General features: G+C 44.6%; 2 protein-coding genes across 2 annotated transcripts in view; both read right to left on the bottom strand.

Annotated features, from left to right (window-relative positions):
* The window catches only part of adam12b (ADAM metallopeptidase domain 12b), a 60,126-nt gene extending 59,690 nt beyond the window's left edge, over positions 1–436 (bottom strand). The window contains exon 1 of the mRNA XM_052080826.1: positions 1–436. Coding sequence (XP_051936786.1) covers positions 1–112 — 112 coding nt within the window. The 5' untranslated portion in view covers positions 113–436.
* A 2,691-nt stretch (positions 437–3,127) lies between these two features.
* On the bottom strand, positions 3,128–11,552 carry LOC127610581 ((E2-independent) E3 ubiquitin-conjugating enzyme FATS-like). The gene is made up of 6 exons (XM_052080893.1): positions 11,105–11,552; positions 9,383–9,507; positions 8,176–8,335; positions 7,220–7,283; positions 6,317–6,416; positions 3,128–3,933 (listed from the first exon to the last, which is right to left on the bottom strand). The coding sequence occupies exons 1-6, from the start codon at positions 11,499–11,501 to the stop codon at positions 3,904–3,906; spliced, it is 876 nt and encodes a 291-aa protein (XP_051936853.1). The 5' UTR covers positions 11,502–11,552; the 3' UTR covers positions 3,128–3,903.
* Between the last annotated feature and the right edge of the window lie 437 nt (positions 11,553–11,989).

Genomic DNA, 11,989 nt, shown 5'->3' on the forward strand with positions numbered 1-11,989 from the left:
CCTCCAGAGTGTTGTAAATCGTATTGTCAGCATAAGAGATAGCCGAGGTCAGGCACCAGATGACAGCCAAGACGAGAAAGACAGAGTTCTTCCTCCGGTGCGACATTCTCATGGTGCAAAACTCTCCACTTGTGACTCGTAGCCGAAACAAAAGCGGGACTGGCGAACGGTTTCACGTCAAAACTTGTTGAACCCACCAGACTCCCCAACACAAAGCTGTCACCGAGAAGCTGAGGAAAAAGTTTGGATGAGTCTGCTGGTGGGGAAACATGTGTTAGCTTTGCGTTTCCGTGTGGGAGTGTTGCTGGAGCGCCGAGGACATGACAGCTGGAATGGGCAGCGAGGAGCGAATGAAGGCGACCAAGTCAGTGAGCAGAGGAGTGAGGCGGATGACTCGCCGCCAGCCCTCAAACTGTATGCTCGAGACATCCAAGTTGAGCCATGTGCACTGAAGAGCCCGCATGGTCCTAGTGCCAGTTAAAACACGCACACCGCCCCAAAAAAGTAAGACAAAATATTTTCAAATAAAAATGTAAATAAAATAAAAACATTGATATTAAGTTAAATAAGCAATCCAAAAAACACATTCACTGCTCATAACGCTAAAACTATCAATCTAAAATTTAAAAAAGTAGACATTTGAAAAGGTACAAGTTCAATTACATGTACAGTTACAACATAAAAATACAAAATAAAATGTAAATATTTAAATAAAATTAAAATCTAATAGAATTTTGGATCTAAAATGAGAAAAAAATAAATTAAATATTCAATTATGTATAATATTAAAGTAATCGTCAATTAAATTGCATTCACATTAAACCAGGGGTGTCCAAAGTCGGCCCTCCCTGCATTAAACATTCATTCATTCATTTTCCTAACCGCTTGATCCTCACTAGGGTCGCGGGGGGTGCTGAAGCTTATCCCAGCTGTCTCCGGGCAGTAGGCGGGGGACACCCTGAATCGGTTGCCAGCCAATCGCAGGGCACACAGAGACGAACAACCATTCGCACTCACACTCACACCTAGGGACAATTTAGAGTGTTCAATCAGCCTGCCATGCATATTTTTGGAATGTGGGAGGAAACCGGAGCACCCGGAGAAAACCCACGCAGGCCCGGGGAGAACATGCAAACTCCACACAGGGAGGCCGGAGCTGGAATCGAACCCGGTACCTCTGCACTGTGAAGCCGACGTGCTAACCACTGGACTACCGGGCCGCCCCTGCATTAAACAATTAAAAATTAAAAATTAAATACATTAAAAATTGAAAAAAAAAAATCTTGTGAGGTGAGGATAAGCAGTTCAGAGAATGGATTGAAGGAAAATTAAGGAAAAAAAAAACATTCATTCATTTTCCGAACCACTTTATCCTCACTGGAGCCTATCCCAGCTGTCTCAAGCGTGCGACACCCTGAACTGATTGTGTATGTAAGCATTTAAAGAAAAAGTTTGGCCACGCCTGATTTAGGCCGAAATCTGTAACGACACAGATGTATACGCGGCTGCCATATTAACCCACAGTCCGTAAATCTTCGGAGAATCGCCATGGCCGACTTTGAATGAGTTTTACACGACTGCATTCTTGGCATGTGGTAAATAGAGTTGACTTTAATGGAGGTTGGCAGTGGGGACGGAGGGTGGCGGCGTGGGGGCACCAGCATACTCCAGCATCGGAGAGGACAGATGTGGAGATGATAACGCGCGGGCGATAAACGAGCAAACACTTTGCAATCAGCCGCTCGGCGTGATTGTAATGGTCCGCGTGCTATGAGACCCCCCCTTATCCGGCACTTGGTGCCGTTTGAGTCAGTTGGGGAGACAGTCAAGAGGCTTCAGTAGACAGCATCCACATGATGATGTCGATGATGATGAGGAGGAGGAGGAGAAGGATACGCGATGCCGCAGCCTGGCAGGCCTTCTTCTCGAATATGACGGTGTGTCAGTTTGTTCTCGTTATCTGGAAACGAGCGACGTGGCATCATGGCCCCCACGCGATGCCCCACCTCCCCCCACTGCCATAACATTTGCCGTGTCAGAGCACAGTGCAGGGACGTTCTGGTCGAGCACCAGAGGTCATAATCAATCGCAAGCATGAGACAACATGGAAACCAGTAGCTCATTTTGACACATTCCCAACTTGTCTAAATTGATCGGGGATGACACAAAGAAACTTGTCGCTTCTATTACGATGGCTTCTATTACAGCCGCGTAGCCCAACCAACCTATTGAGCTAAGCTACCATTTCCCCCATTTGAAATGATTTGAAATGCCGTTAATCTGTTCCAGCCTCCCCAAATAACTATTTTTTTTTTTTTTTGCTTTTAATAAAGAATATTGTATCCTGTGACAGCGGCCCGGTAGTCAACTGGTTAGCACGTCGGCTTCACAGTGCAGAGGTACCGGGTTCGATTCCAGCTCCGGCCTCCCTGTGTGGAGTTTGCATGTTCTCCCCGGGCCTGCGTGGGTTTTCTCCGGGTGCTGCGGTTTCTTCCCACATTCCAAAAACATGCATGGCAGGCTGATTGAACACTCTAAATTGTCCCTAGGTGTGAGTGTGAGCGTGAATGGTTGTTCGTCTATGTGTGCCCTGCGATTGGCTGGCAACCGATTCAGGGTGTCCCCCGCCTACTGCCTGGAGACGGCTGGGATGGGCTCCAGCACCCCCCGCGACCCTAGTGAGGATCAAGCGGTACGGAAGATGAATGAAAGATGTATCCTGTGACAATACAAGCACCAAACCTACCACAATAGTACGTTCATCATAGTCAAACTAAAGGCATGGGGGCCAGATCCGGTCCGCCACATCATTTTCATGTGGCCCGTGAGATTTTCTTCACAAAATCTATGATTTGGTTTTGCGCTGCAATGTTGACTTGTAAGTGGAGCGCGTTTTCTTTAGGTTAGTTAACACATTAAAAACAAAAAAAAAGGTTCAGGGACTATGCATAACCATACTATTAGAGTGTGAGATGCCTAAACTTGTCCGATTGCCAAAGTGTCGGTATTTCTCTCCATCATAATCAACATCACAAGCTGATATTTACCACCTCATCTTTTTCGTCCACGCAGAAACTGTGCTGTAAAAAAGCAATTCACGCTGCCATCTACAGGAATCTGTTCGTCATTACAGAGATTTACAAACCTGAATTTGGTCCTCACAGCCAAATAGATGAAAATTGTGTCCCAATATTTATGGACCAGATTGTAGTGACAGACAAAAAAATAAATATGAGACTTATAGTTTTTTTTTTCCTCATCCAACATTTCAACTCTATTGGGGGCTGCGACACATGTCAATATTATTCCTCCCCAAGCTGTGATTAAATGTCAGTCATCTTATCGTGCTAAAGGTGGTCTCCTCTCTCCTGTTACAATGTCACCTCCCGCTACGCCGCTCGCTGACAAAAGGTCTCTTTCAGCAAGGCCGCTTGGTCTCCTGAGTTCGATTAGCTTGGAATTTCGATGCTCCGGATGGGAATTTCCACAGGGGAGGCCTCGGGGGTCAAGACAAACGTGAGACTCTTCCCTCCAACACCAAGCGTTGCATTTTATTAACATTTACTTTCGCAATGACACCGTCAAGGTGCTTTTTGCTGAGGGGGCTCCATTGCCTGGAAAGTCGATACTCATAACGTCCTTGGAATATTTTTGGACTGCACTAAAAGTCACAATGTATGATGTAAATGCAATTTGAATCACACTCCCTTTAGTTTTTGAATTTTGATGAATATGACGGTTGAATTGCTGTATTCTAACAATATGCGATTTAAGATATTCTTTGATTTATGTGTTATATCAAATGATTATAACATGCATGTACTGTGGTGCATAAAAACGGAGATGAAATGACTTTACTGAACGTATGTTTGAAATAAGTGTTTGCCGTTCCGCGCAGCTTCTTCATTTCTGCAGGATGTAGTCCAGAAGTCTCTGCCAAAGAAGAAAAATAACATTACTAATGCACCAGACCCCCCCCCAAAAAAACAAAAAACAAACATAAAACCCCCCAATATCATCACTGAAGACCATCATAATCTCCCTTGAGGAGGACCTTGGCCACGAAGCAGCAAAATTGCTTTTTCACTACATCTGTGGGTGTGAGGGGCATGCAGGTAGCGGCAATCACTTTAACTTTACTATCTGACTGTTCCGCCGGACAGCTGCCAGCTCATTTTTAAAACATCTCCCCCTAAGCCCCCCCCCCCCCCCAAAAGAGTAAATCCAACTTTATCAACCAAGTGTAAATCTTTCTTCAGTTCTGTCCAGGTAATACGTTTTTTTTGAGAGGTGCCGAGTGCAGCTCACAGACGGGGTAAAACACAAAACGGATATTTTCACTGATGAATCCAGCGCAGGCGGTGGTTGGGGGGGGGGGGGGGGTAGTAGAATGTACACCCAGAAAAGTGTAACAAATAGGTTTACCACTGTATAATTAAATTACATTATTAAGTGGTTCAGAGAATGAGGGTATACAACAACATAAATATTCAATCATTCATTCATCTTCCTAACCGCTTGATCCTCACTAGGGGCGCGGGGGGTGCTGGAGCCTATCCCAGCCGTCTCCGGGCAGTAGGCGGGGGACACCCTGAATCGGTTGCCAGCCAATCGCAGGGCACACAGAATCGAACAACCAGTCGCACTCACACTCACACTTAGGGACAATTTAGAGTGTTCAATCAGCCTGCCACGCATGTTTTTGGAATGTGGGAGGAAACCGGAGCACCCGGAGAAAACCCACGCAGACCCGGGGAGAACATGCAAACTCCACACAGGGAGGCCGGAGCTGGAATCGAACCCGGTACCTCTGCACTGTGAAGCCGACATGCTAACCACTGGACTACCGGGCCGCCCCATGAATATTAATTTCTGATTTTTATTTAAAAAAAAAAAAGATAAAATGATCATATGTATACAATTCAAATTTGTTCACCTCGAGTAGTAAACTATTGCTTCTTTCCCCTACAGACACTCTGACACGCGCACGCATAAAAAAAAAACAACACATTTTAATAACCGTATGAAATGTGTGTCCCCTGAAAGGCACTCCATAAATCTAAGTTAGTGCTGAGAGTGCTCGACACATTTTATGAGGACACCCAGCATGATGCAATGCTTTAATGCGGACTCTTTTCAATTTCAGCCAGCTCTTGACAGCCCAAATTTGTGTGTGCACAACAGTACCGTTAAAACGCCGTGGATAATACTAACAATGATATTTTAGCATGAAAAAATGTATTGCTGAATGTGATTTATTAGCGATTATAGAAAGAGAGTATGACGATTTGTGTAATTACCAGAAGCACTTTTGTGATCAAGGGAAGAGTAGGGAAGAGGATTCGGGCCAATGATGCGAAAAAAACAAACCAATTGGCAATATCTCAATTTTATGTCAGACTCTTATCAGATTTCCCACTTTAAAGTCAGAATTCCGACTTTATTCCCAGAATCCTGACAAAGTAAAATATTAAAAATAAATTACCAATATTGAGAACCTTGGCCCCAATCATCTTCCATAGTGATCGAATGGCATGTCAATCTAAAATTTGACATGGACGTTTCACTTGCTTTAACTCGGATTAATAATATGCGAGTGTAGACTCTTATGAGTCATGATATTTTACATGCGTTTTGACAGAAATCGTGAAAAATAATCGAGAATTGATTATACTCCACTGCAGGTGTGAATGAAGCACGGCGAGAGACGACTTGACTTTAGCAATCAAAGAGCGCCCTCTGCTGTACAATAATAAATATTCGGACGTCCATGTGACATAGTTTAATACGTTCACAAATCGATTCCATACATATGTCAGCAAGTGTTGCATTTTAAGGCTACATATTACTCTGACAAGGAAACAAATGACAGTAAATAAGAATAGTGTGTGACTAAACCTTGATAACTTCAAAGAACTTCACATTAAGATAATTTGTCGAAACCACATTGACATTTAAAGGGCACTTAACAAAACCTCTTTTTAACGATTAGTGTTGGGCATTATTTTTGAGTTAGTAACCTTTAAAAACTCTCAAATAGTTCAAATAATATTACTATAGTATACAAAATTAATGAGGATTAAAAAAAAACATCCTGAAAAAACATTTTGATTCTGTTTTTAATAGCTTACAGGAATAGCATACCGCTACGCACACAACACATACCCACAGTATATGCCGTACATTTTATTGACCCTATGAAATACAGAGAGACATCCCGGGGTCCTTGAAAGATGCCTCATAAATCTAAGTCATGATCACTTATCTAATTATTATTAAATATAATTTCCATCGAACGGCATTAAACGGTGTCCACCTTCTTTAAGAGGTCTGCTCGCAGTCTGTTGGCCTGTGACACTGCTCTCTTCTCCTCCTCCTGCTTTTTCCTTTCCACCTCTGGCAGCTTGTTGTACATCCTGCACACACGCACACACCACCATTAGGGAATAGTGCGACACGGGGACTTATCTGGAAAACAGGTCTTATGCACAAGACTCCCCTTTCATTCCTTTACATGCCGCTGGTGGCGTGTTTGCAGATCCTATCAGTCAGATAGTGTCTCTTTTGAAAAAGTTACAATGGCTTTCCAGCATCTGATTGGAGGAGAGTGGAGTAGAAGTGTGTGTGTGTGTGTGTGTGTTTCATGTTGCAGATAACCAACATAAAAATGAGCAGATAAGGCACATGGAGGGCTGTTCATCTCCCGTCATGACGTCCAGACATCTAACATTGCGTGTGTGCAAATGTGTACGTGCAACATATTGTGGCTAATATGCACGATGTGATGAATAGGTATTTAATGCCGCAGAATATCTTTTAAGTTGTAAAGCTCTATTGAGTTCACATTGAAATCTATGAAATTTTAGGATTCAGACCATTTTAAATCAAACAAAGTTTATAAACATTAAATTGATTGCCATAAATAAGTACAGATTTCATTCATTTATTAATCGATTATTTGTCGATTAATCGGATTCTTTGTCGATTAATTGTTGCATCTCTATAGTCGTAATGTGGCCATTAAAAATGTTCCGATGGTACTGACAATACTAGCTGTGCAGTTAATAAACGTTTTAAGATGACCATGGTTTGAATGTGAAACTGCTTATTTGGAAAAAAAAAATCATTTCACAATACAAATGAATTGGAGTTTGCCCACCTGTAAAATTGTAAGTAACAACTTCATCATGTGTTGTTTGCCGTGAGGAATAGAACTCACCTTCTTGATCGCTGCTGCATTTCTCTGCCCGAAATTGACCTCTCTCTTGGCTTGAAAAGGTTATCTAGGAAACACACACACGCGCACACACACAAGCTCTGAAACTTCCAATGTGTGAATAAAATGAAAACAAAAGTGTTAAAAACAAAGGAAAAATGTTTAAAAAAAATTTTAATAAGGAATGAATAATTTTATTGCACTCTCAAAAATAAAATAAAATGAAGAAACAAACACAGAAACAAACCAAAAAAAGTTTTTTGTCGTGAAATAAAAACAAAAAAAATCATAATCCAATGAGAAAGTTGGACTTTAGAACAACAACCAGAACAAAAAGTAAAAACTTACAGAAGCTAAAAATAATATTAAACAACTGAAATAATGTGGTTGCACAAGTGTGCACACCCTCTTCTACAACTGCGGGTAGTTGTATTCGGAACGAGGCAATCGCAATTCAAACTTATCTTTCATGGGAGTCGAGTCATTCTAAAAATATATAGAACTAAAATAAAGTACAGCTGTTCTAGTAGTTTTTTTCCGGACATTTTTAATTTCTCTCAATAGTCAACATACGGTTACGTCGCCCGAAAAGCTCACGTATCGGTGTACCTAATAAAGTGTCCAGTTAGTTTGCACGGCTGGCCCACGTTTAAATCGAGCTGCAACGCTGCATAACTGCCAATAGAGGGCATAGTTGGACAAATGCCACTTGAGGAAGCCCGCCCTCGTATAACAAACTACCACTATAAGTCTCCGAACTCATTGAGGTTTGAAGTCGAAACGAACTCGTCCACAGATTTAACCGTAATAAATTCCCCTCCATTGGCTTCTAACTGCTTTCTTATAAAGTTTTCACGAGAGGTCCTAACCCCATAAAGTGTGTTTTCATGTGTAACAAGTGTAAAAAAAAAAAAAGGAGAAATGAACGCAAGGCCCGAACGACCCGGGTCAATGCTCACCGCTTAGCGGATCCGGCGTGGTGCACCTCCTCATTCGCATGCTTCCGTCTTGCGCCGGGCTGGTCTTCCTCCTCCTCCTCCTCCTCCTCCTCTGTTCCATCCTCCTCACTCGAGCCCGAGATCGGGTGATGAAGTCTGGCCTGGAGAGCTCCAGAGCCTCCTGGGACGGGGGTAGAGGTGTGAGAGGAGAAGATCCAGAGAGAGCCGCTTGCTTATTGATGGGAAAAAGTTCAGTTCACCCTTTGACACTAATCCTTCACCAAGATGGAGTTAAAAAAAACAAAAAACGCTCGGTTCAAGCTGCTCGGAACATAATCTATTCCTTAACGTTGATAAATCCGCTCCCCGGCCTTGTAATGGGGAGGACGTGTTCACGTTATGCTCTGCTATAGAGGGGATGAGAGCATGGGGAGCGGATCGCAAATCCTCAAGGAATCTTCCTGGATTCGCCCACAGAAGCACATCCAAAGATGATGAAAGAGGGAAAACGATTTGAAATCAGGAGAAATTGCCATATTAGAGGTGCAATTGATTGATTCTTAATTGTTATGGAAATAGTGGAGCAGCACAATGTCCATTGACTTGAAGCCTAGAACCCACCCAAAACATCTTCCTAACCGCTTGATCCTCACTAGGGTCGCGGGGGGTGCTGGAGCCTATCCCAGCTGTCTCCGGGCAGTAGGCGGGGGACACCCTGAATCGGTTGCCAGCCAATCGCAGGGCACACAGAGACGAACAACCATTCGCACTCACACCCACACCTAGGGACAATTTAGAGTGTTCAATCAGCCTGCCATGCATATTTTTGGAATGTGGGAGGAAACCGGAGCACCCGGAGAAAACCCACGCAGGCCCGGGGAGAACATGCAAACTCCACACAGGGAGGCCGGAGCTGGAATCGAACCCGGTACCTCTGCACTGTGAAGCCCACGTGCTAACCACTGGACTACCGGGCCGCCCCCACCCAAAACAAAACACCAAAACATTTTTTAAAGTATTTTGCTCTGAGGCTGGACCGGATTACTGAAATTTCCATTCACTTCAATGGGGAAAGGTTATTTGAGATGAGAGTGTTGTGTGTGTGTGGTCATGGAACAAAATCAACTTGTATCTCAAAGCACTGCTGTACAGAAGCCTGACCGGCAAATACATTCCAACATACTTGGAAATACGACTGCAGTACTTCCAAGACGGCGAAATATCCTACTTTGAGACTGAGGGACTCGGGTGAGGCTTCCAGAGTCTTAAAGTAGAAACGACAATAATCCATCTCGCGACCCGTTGGGGACCTCGCAGGACGTTGTTGGGCTTCTTCTGTCCTGTCGTGAGTTGCTGAGGGAGAAGAAAACAATTACATTGGGCGAATGAGATTATTGAATTATGGTCAAATGGCCGCACCACAATAAATATTTCCACCATGTTCTGGAGTTCCATGGGAGCTTTATGATGCGCATAAACGAGAAGAAGCAGATGAAGAAGAAGAAGAAGAAGAAGACATCTCGAAAATGACCACCAGCAGCGGCTCATAAAGTGGAAAAGAGCCGTTGGCAACGTGAGTGTGGCCGATGAATAATGCAAAAGAGGACAGTGCATCTATTTTGCTTCTGTAATTTCCGTTCATGCTGCTTTTATGGAACATCTCCACTGAATTCACATTCAGGACCGAGACGCCGAAGGGGGCTACATTGCTTTCTGGAGTTGTTCTCTCCCCCCCGCCCTCCCCTGCTGTGACATCTGCACAAAGTCATGCTGCAAAATGTGGAGCGATGCATTTGGAAGTGTCAACGCGGGAGAATGTGGCTATAAATAATGACAGAGAGGACGGCTTAGTGCCATGAACTGTCACCGGGCGGTGGTGGACACCTTAAATCCGGAATATCTTGACATTTTTCTTTCAAAGATCCAGAAAAATGAATTCAGAGATTTGTTTGAAGATATTTACGGAAAACACAAAAATCTGACGGCCTACGCAACGGTGACACCTTTCCCCAGGACGACCGCTTGAGAGCGCCTCGTTGTCTGCTGTGAGAGTACGCACGTCACACAAAGAAAGATGGAAGAGCGAGGAGACTGTCAGCGTGTGTAATGGGGGCTTTTGGTTGGGGTGGCTGCTTTCGAGTGCCTCATTGTAGGGTATGAGTGCATGCACGTCATGTAGAGAAGGAGAACGGGTGAGTATCTTGTTTTTCCAAGTCTGATTTTACAGCTCAAGTGTAGACAAGGCTTTTTGCTGGGATGGCCACTTTAGAGTGCCTCGTTGTCAGCAAGAGTAGGAGAAAAAGAAAGATTTTAAAAAAAATGTGACAGCCAGTACGTGGATTGCCGCTTCTGACTGAGGTGGATGCTTTAGAGAGCCTCGTAGTTGGCCCTGAGTGCAGGGATGCCACAGAAGGAATGAGGAAGAGTGACGTAAAACAAAAGAAAACAAAAAAAGTCGAATGGAACAGCCAGCATCAGGATATTTCTGATTTCCTGGTGGTGTGGCCGCTTTAGAACGTCTCATTGTCGCAGTTTGGAAAAGCTCCGTGACAATCTAGTGCAGGGGTGGGCAAACGTTTTGGCTCAGGGGCCGCATTGACTTTTAAAATTTGATAGAAGGGCCAGGTCTGCCTGTGTTCTGCAACTTCAAGTCAATGCGCCACCTGGCGGTGAAATGCCTGTCATTACAAGTCCAAATGAAATGAATGCAATCTTTCACATCGAACCTTAATTGTCGACCAATCTTCGGCGGGCCGGATTTAAAAGACCAATGGGCCGGATCTGGCCCGCGGGCCGTAGTTTGCCCACCTCTGATCTAGTGTGATACGGTACAGTATCGCACAGCCTGCTGGAAATTCATCTCCCAAAATCAGTTTCACTCAGCATCGTAGCATTTGGTAGACAAATCTTATCTATGCTTGAAAGGTTAAGCGTGAGACATGAAACTCACATGTCACTTCTCCGCGCTGAATCCAATTCTTGCCATCGTCGTCGCCCAACACGGCCACCCCGGGAACTCTGGAGCTTTCTTTCGTGGAGGTTGAGCAGATCTGAACAAACGCGGTGGACTTATAGCGAGCGTTTTGCACCGCTCCGCTCCTGTCCGGTGCCACCAGGGAGGCTGAAAATAGCTTGTCCAGAAACACAACAGAGCTGGTGCACCTCGGAGGCACCTCTCGGCGAACGCAGGTCCGGTAGGGGACCGGCGGGGACGTCGGAATGATCGAGCCATCTATCAGCACGTGCAGTCCGCTATCCCCCTCCGCAATCGTCCTATTCCCCGCCGCGCCGCTCGCCGCCAATCCATCAGCTGCTGAGTGGGCTTGTCTGCCCTCATTAGGCCTCATGATTGCAGAATCCCGTTGGCACACATCCTGTCGGCCGTTGGCAGAATCTCATGGGCTGAGTGATTCCAGGAATCTGCCATGTACTGGACTGCAACGGATCCGTAGCAGAATCTTTCTGGAATCTCAGATTTTGACTGAAATCCAAAAGAAAATCATGGACAGGAATCAGATTTTGGGTCAAGCTGTTTCTATTATCTAAGCTTTATTATGAATTGCACAGGCATGATTTTTGTCCAAAGTGTGCCAAAAAGTGTCCTTGGGTGTCTTGAAAGGCGCTTATATTCATTCATTCATCTTCCTAACCGCTTGATCCTCACTAGGGTCGCGGGGGGTGCTGGAGCCTATCCCAGCTGTCTTTGGGCAGTAGGCGGGGGACACCCTGAATCGGTTGCCAGCCAATCGCAGGGCACACAGAAACGAACAACCATTCGCACTCACACTCACACCTAGGGACAATTTAGAGTGTTCAATCAGCCACATGCACGCAT

The sequence above is a fragment of the Hippocampus zosterae genome, chromosome 11 (genome assembly GCF_025434085.1).
Source record: "Hippocampus zosterae strain Florida chromosome 11, ASM2543408v3, whole genome shotgun sequence".
NCBI lineage: Eukaryota > Metazoa > Chordata > Actinopteri > Syngnathiformes > Syngnathidae > Hippocampus > Hippocampus zosterae.

Bases quoted from the DNA above. Each gene is read 5' to 3' on its own strand.
- LOC127610581 (XM_052080893.1), bottom strand. From the start codon at position 11,501: ATGAGGCCTAATGAGGGCAGACAAGCCCACTCAGCAGCTGATGGATTG. The intron at 7,284-8,175 runs GTGAGCATTGAC...TGTGTTTCCTAG, and splicing joins CACGCCGGATCCGCTAAGCG to ATAACCTTTTCAAGCCAAGA. The intron at 3,934-6,316 runs GTGGACACCGTT...CTTCTTTGGCAG, and splicing joins GAGCAGACCTCTTAAAGAAG to AGACTTCTGGACTACATCCT.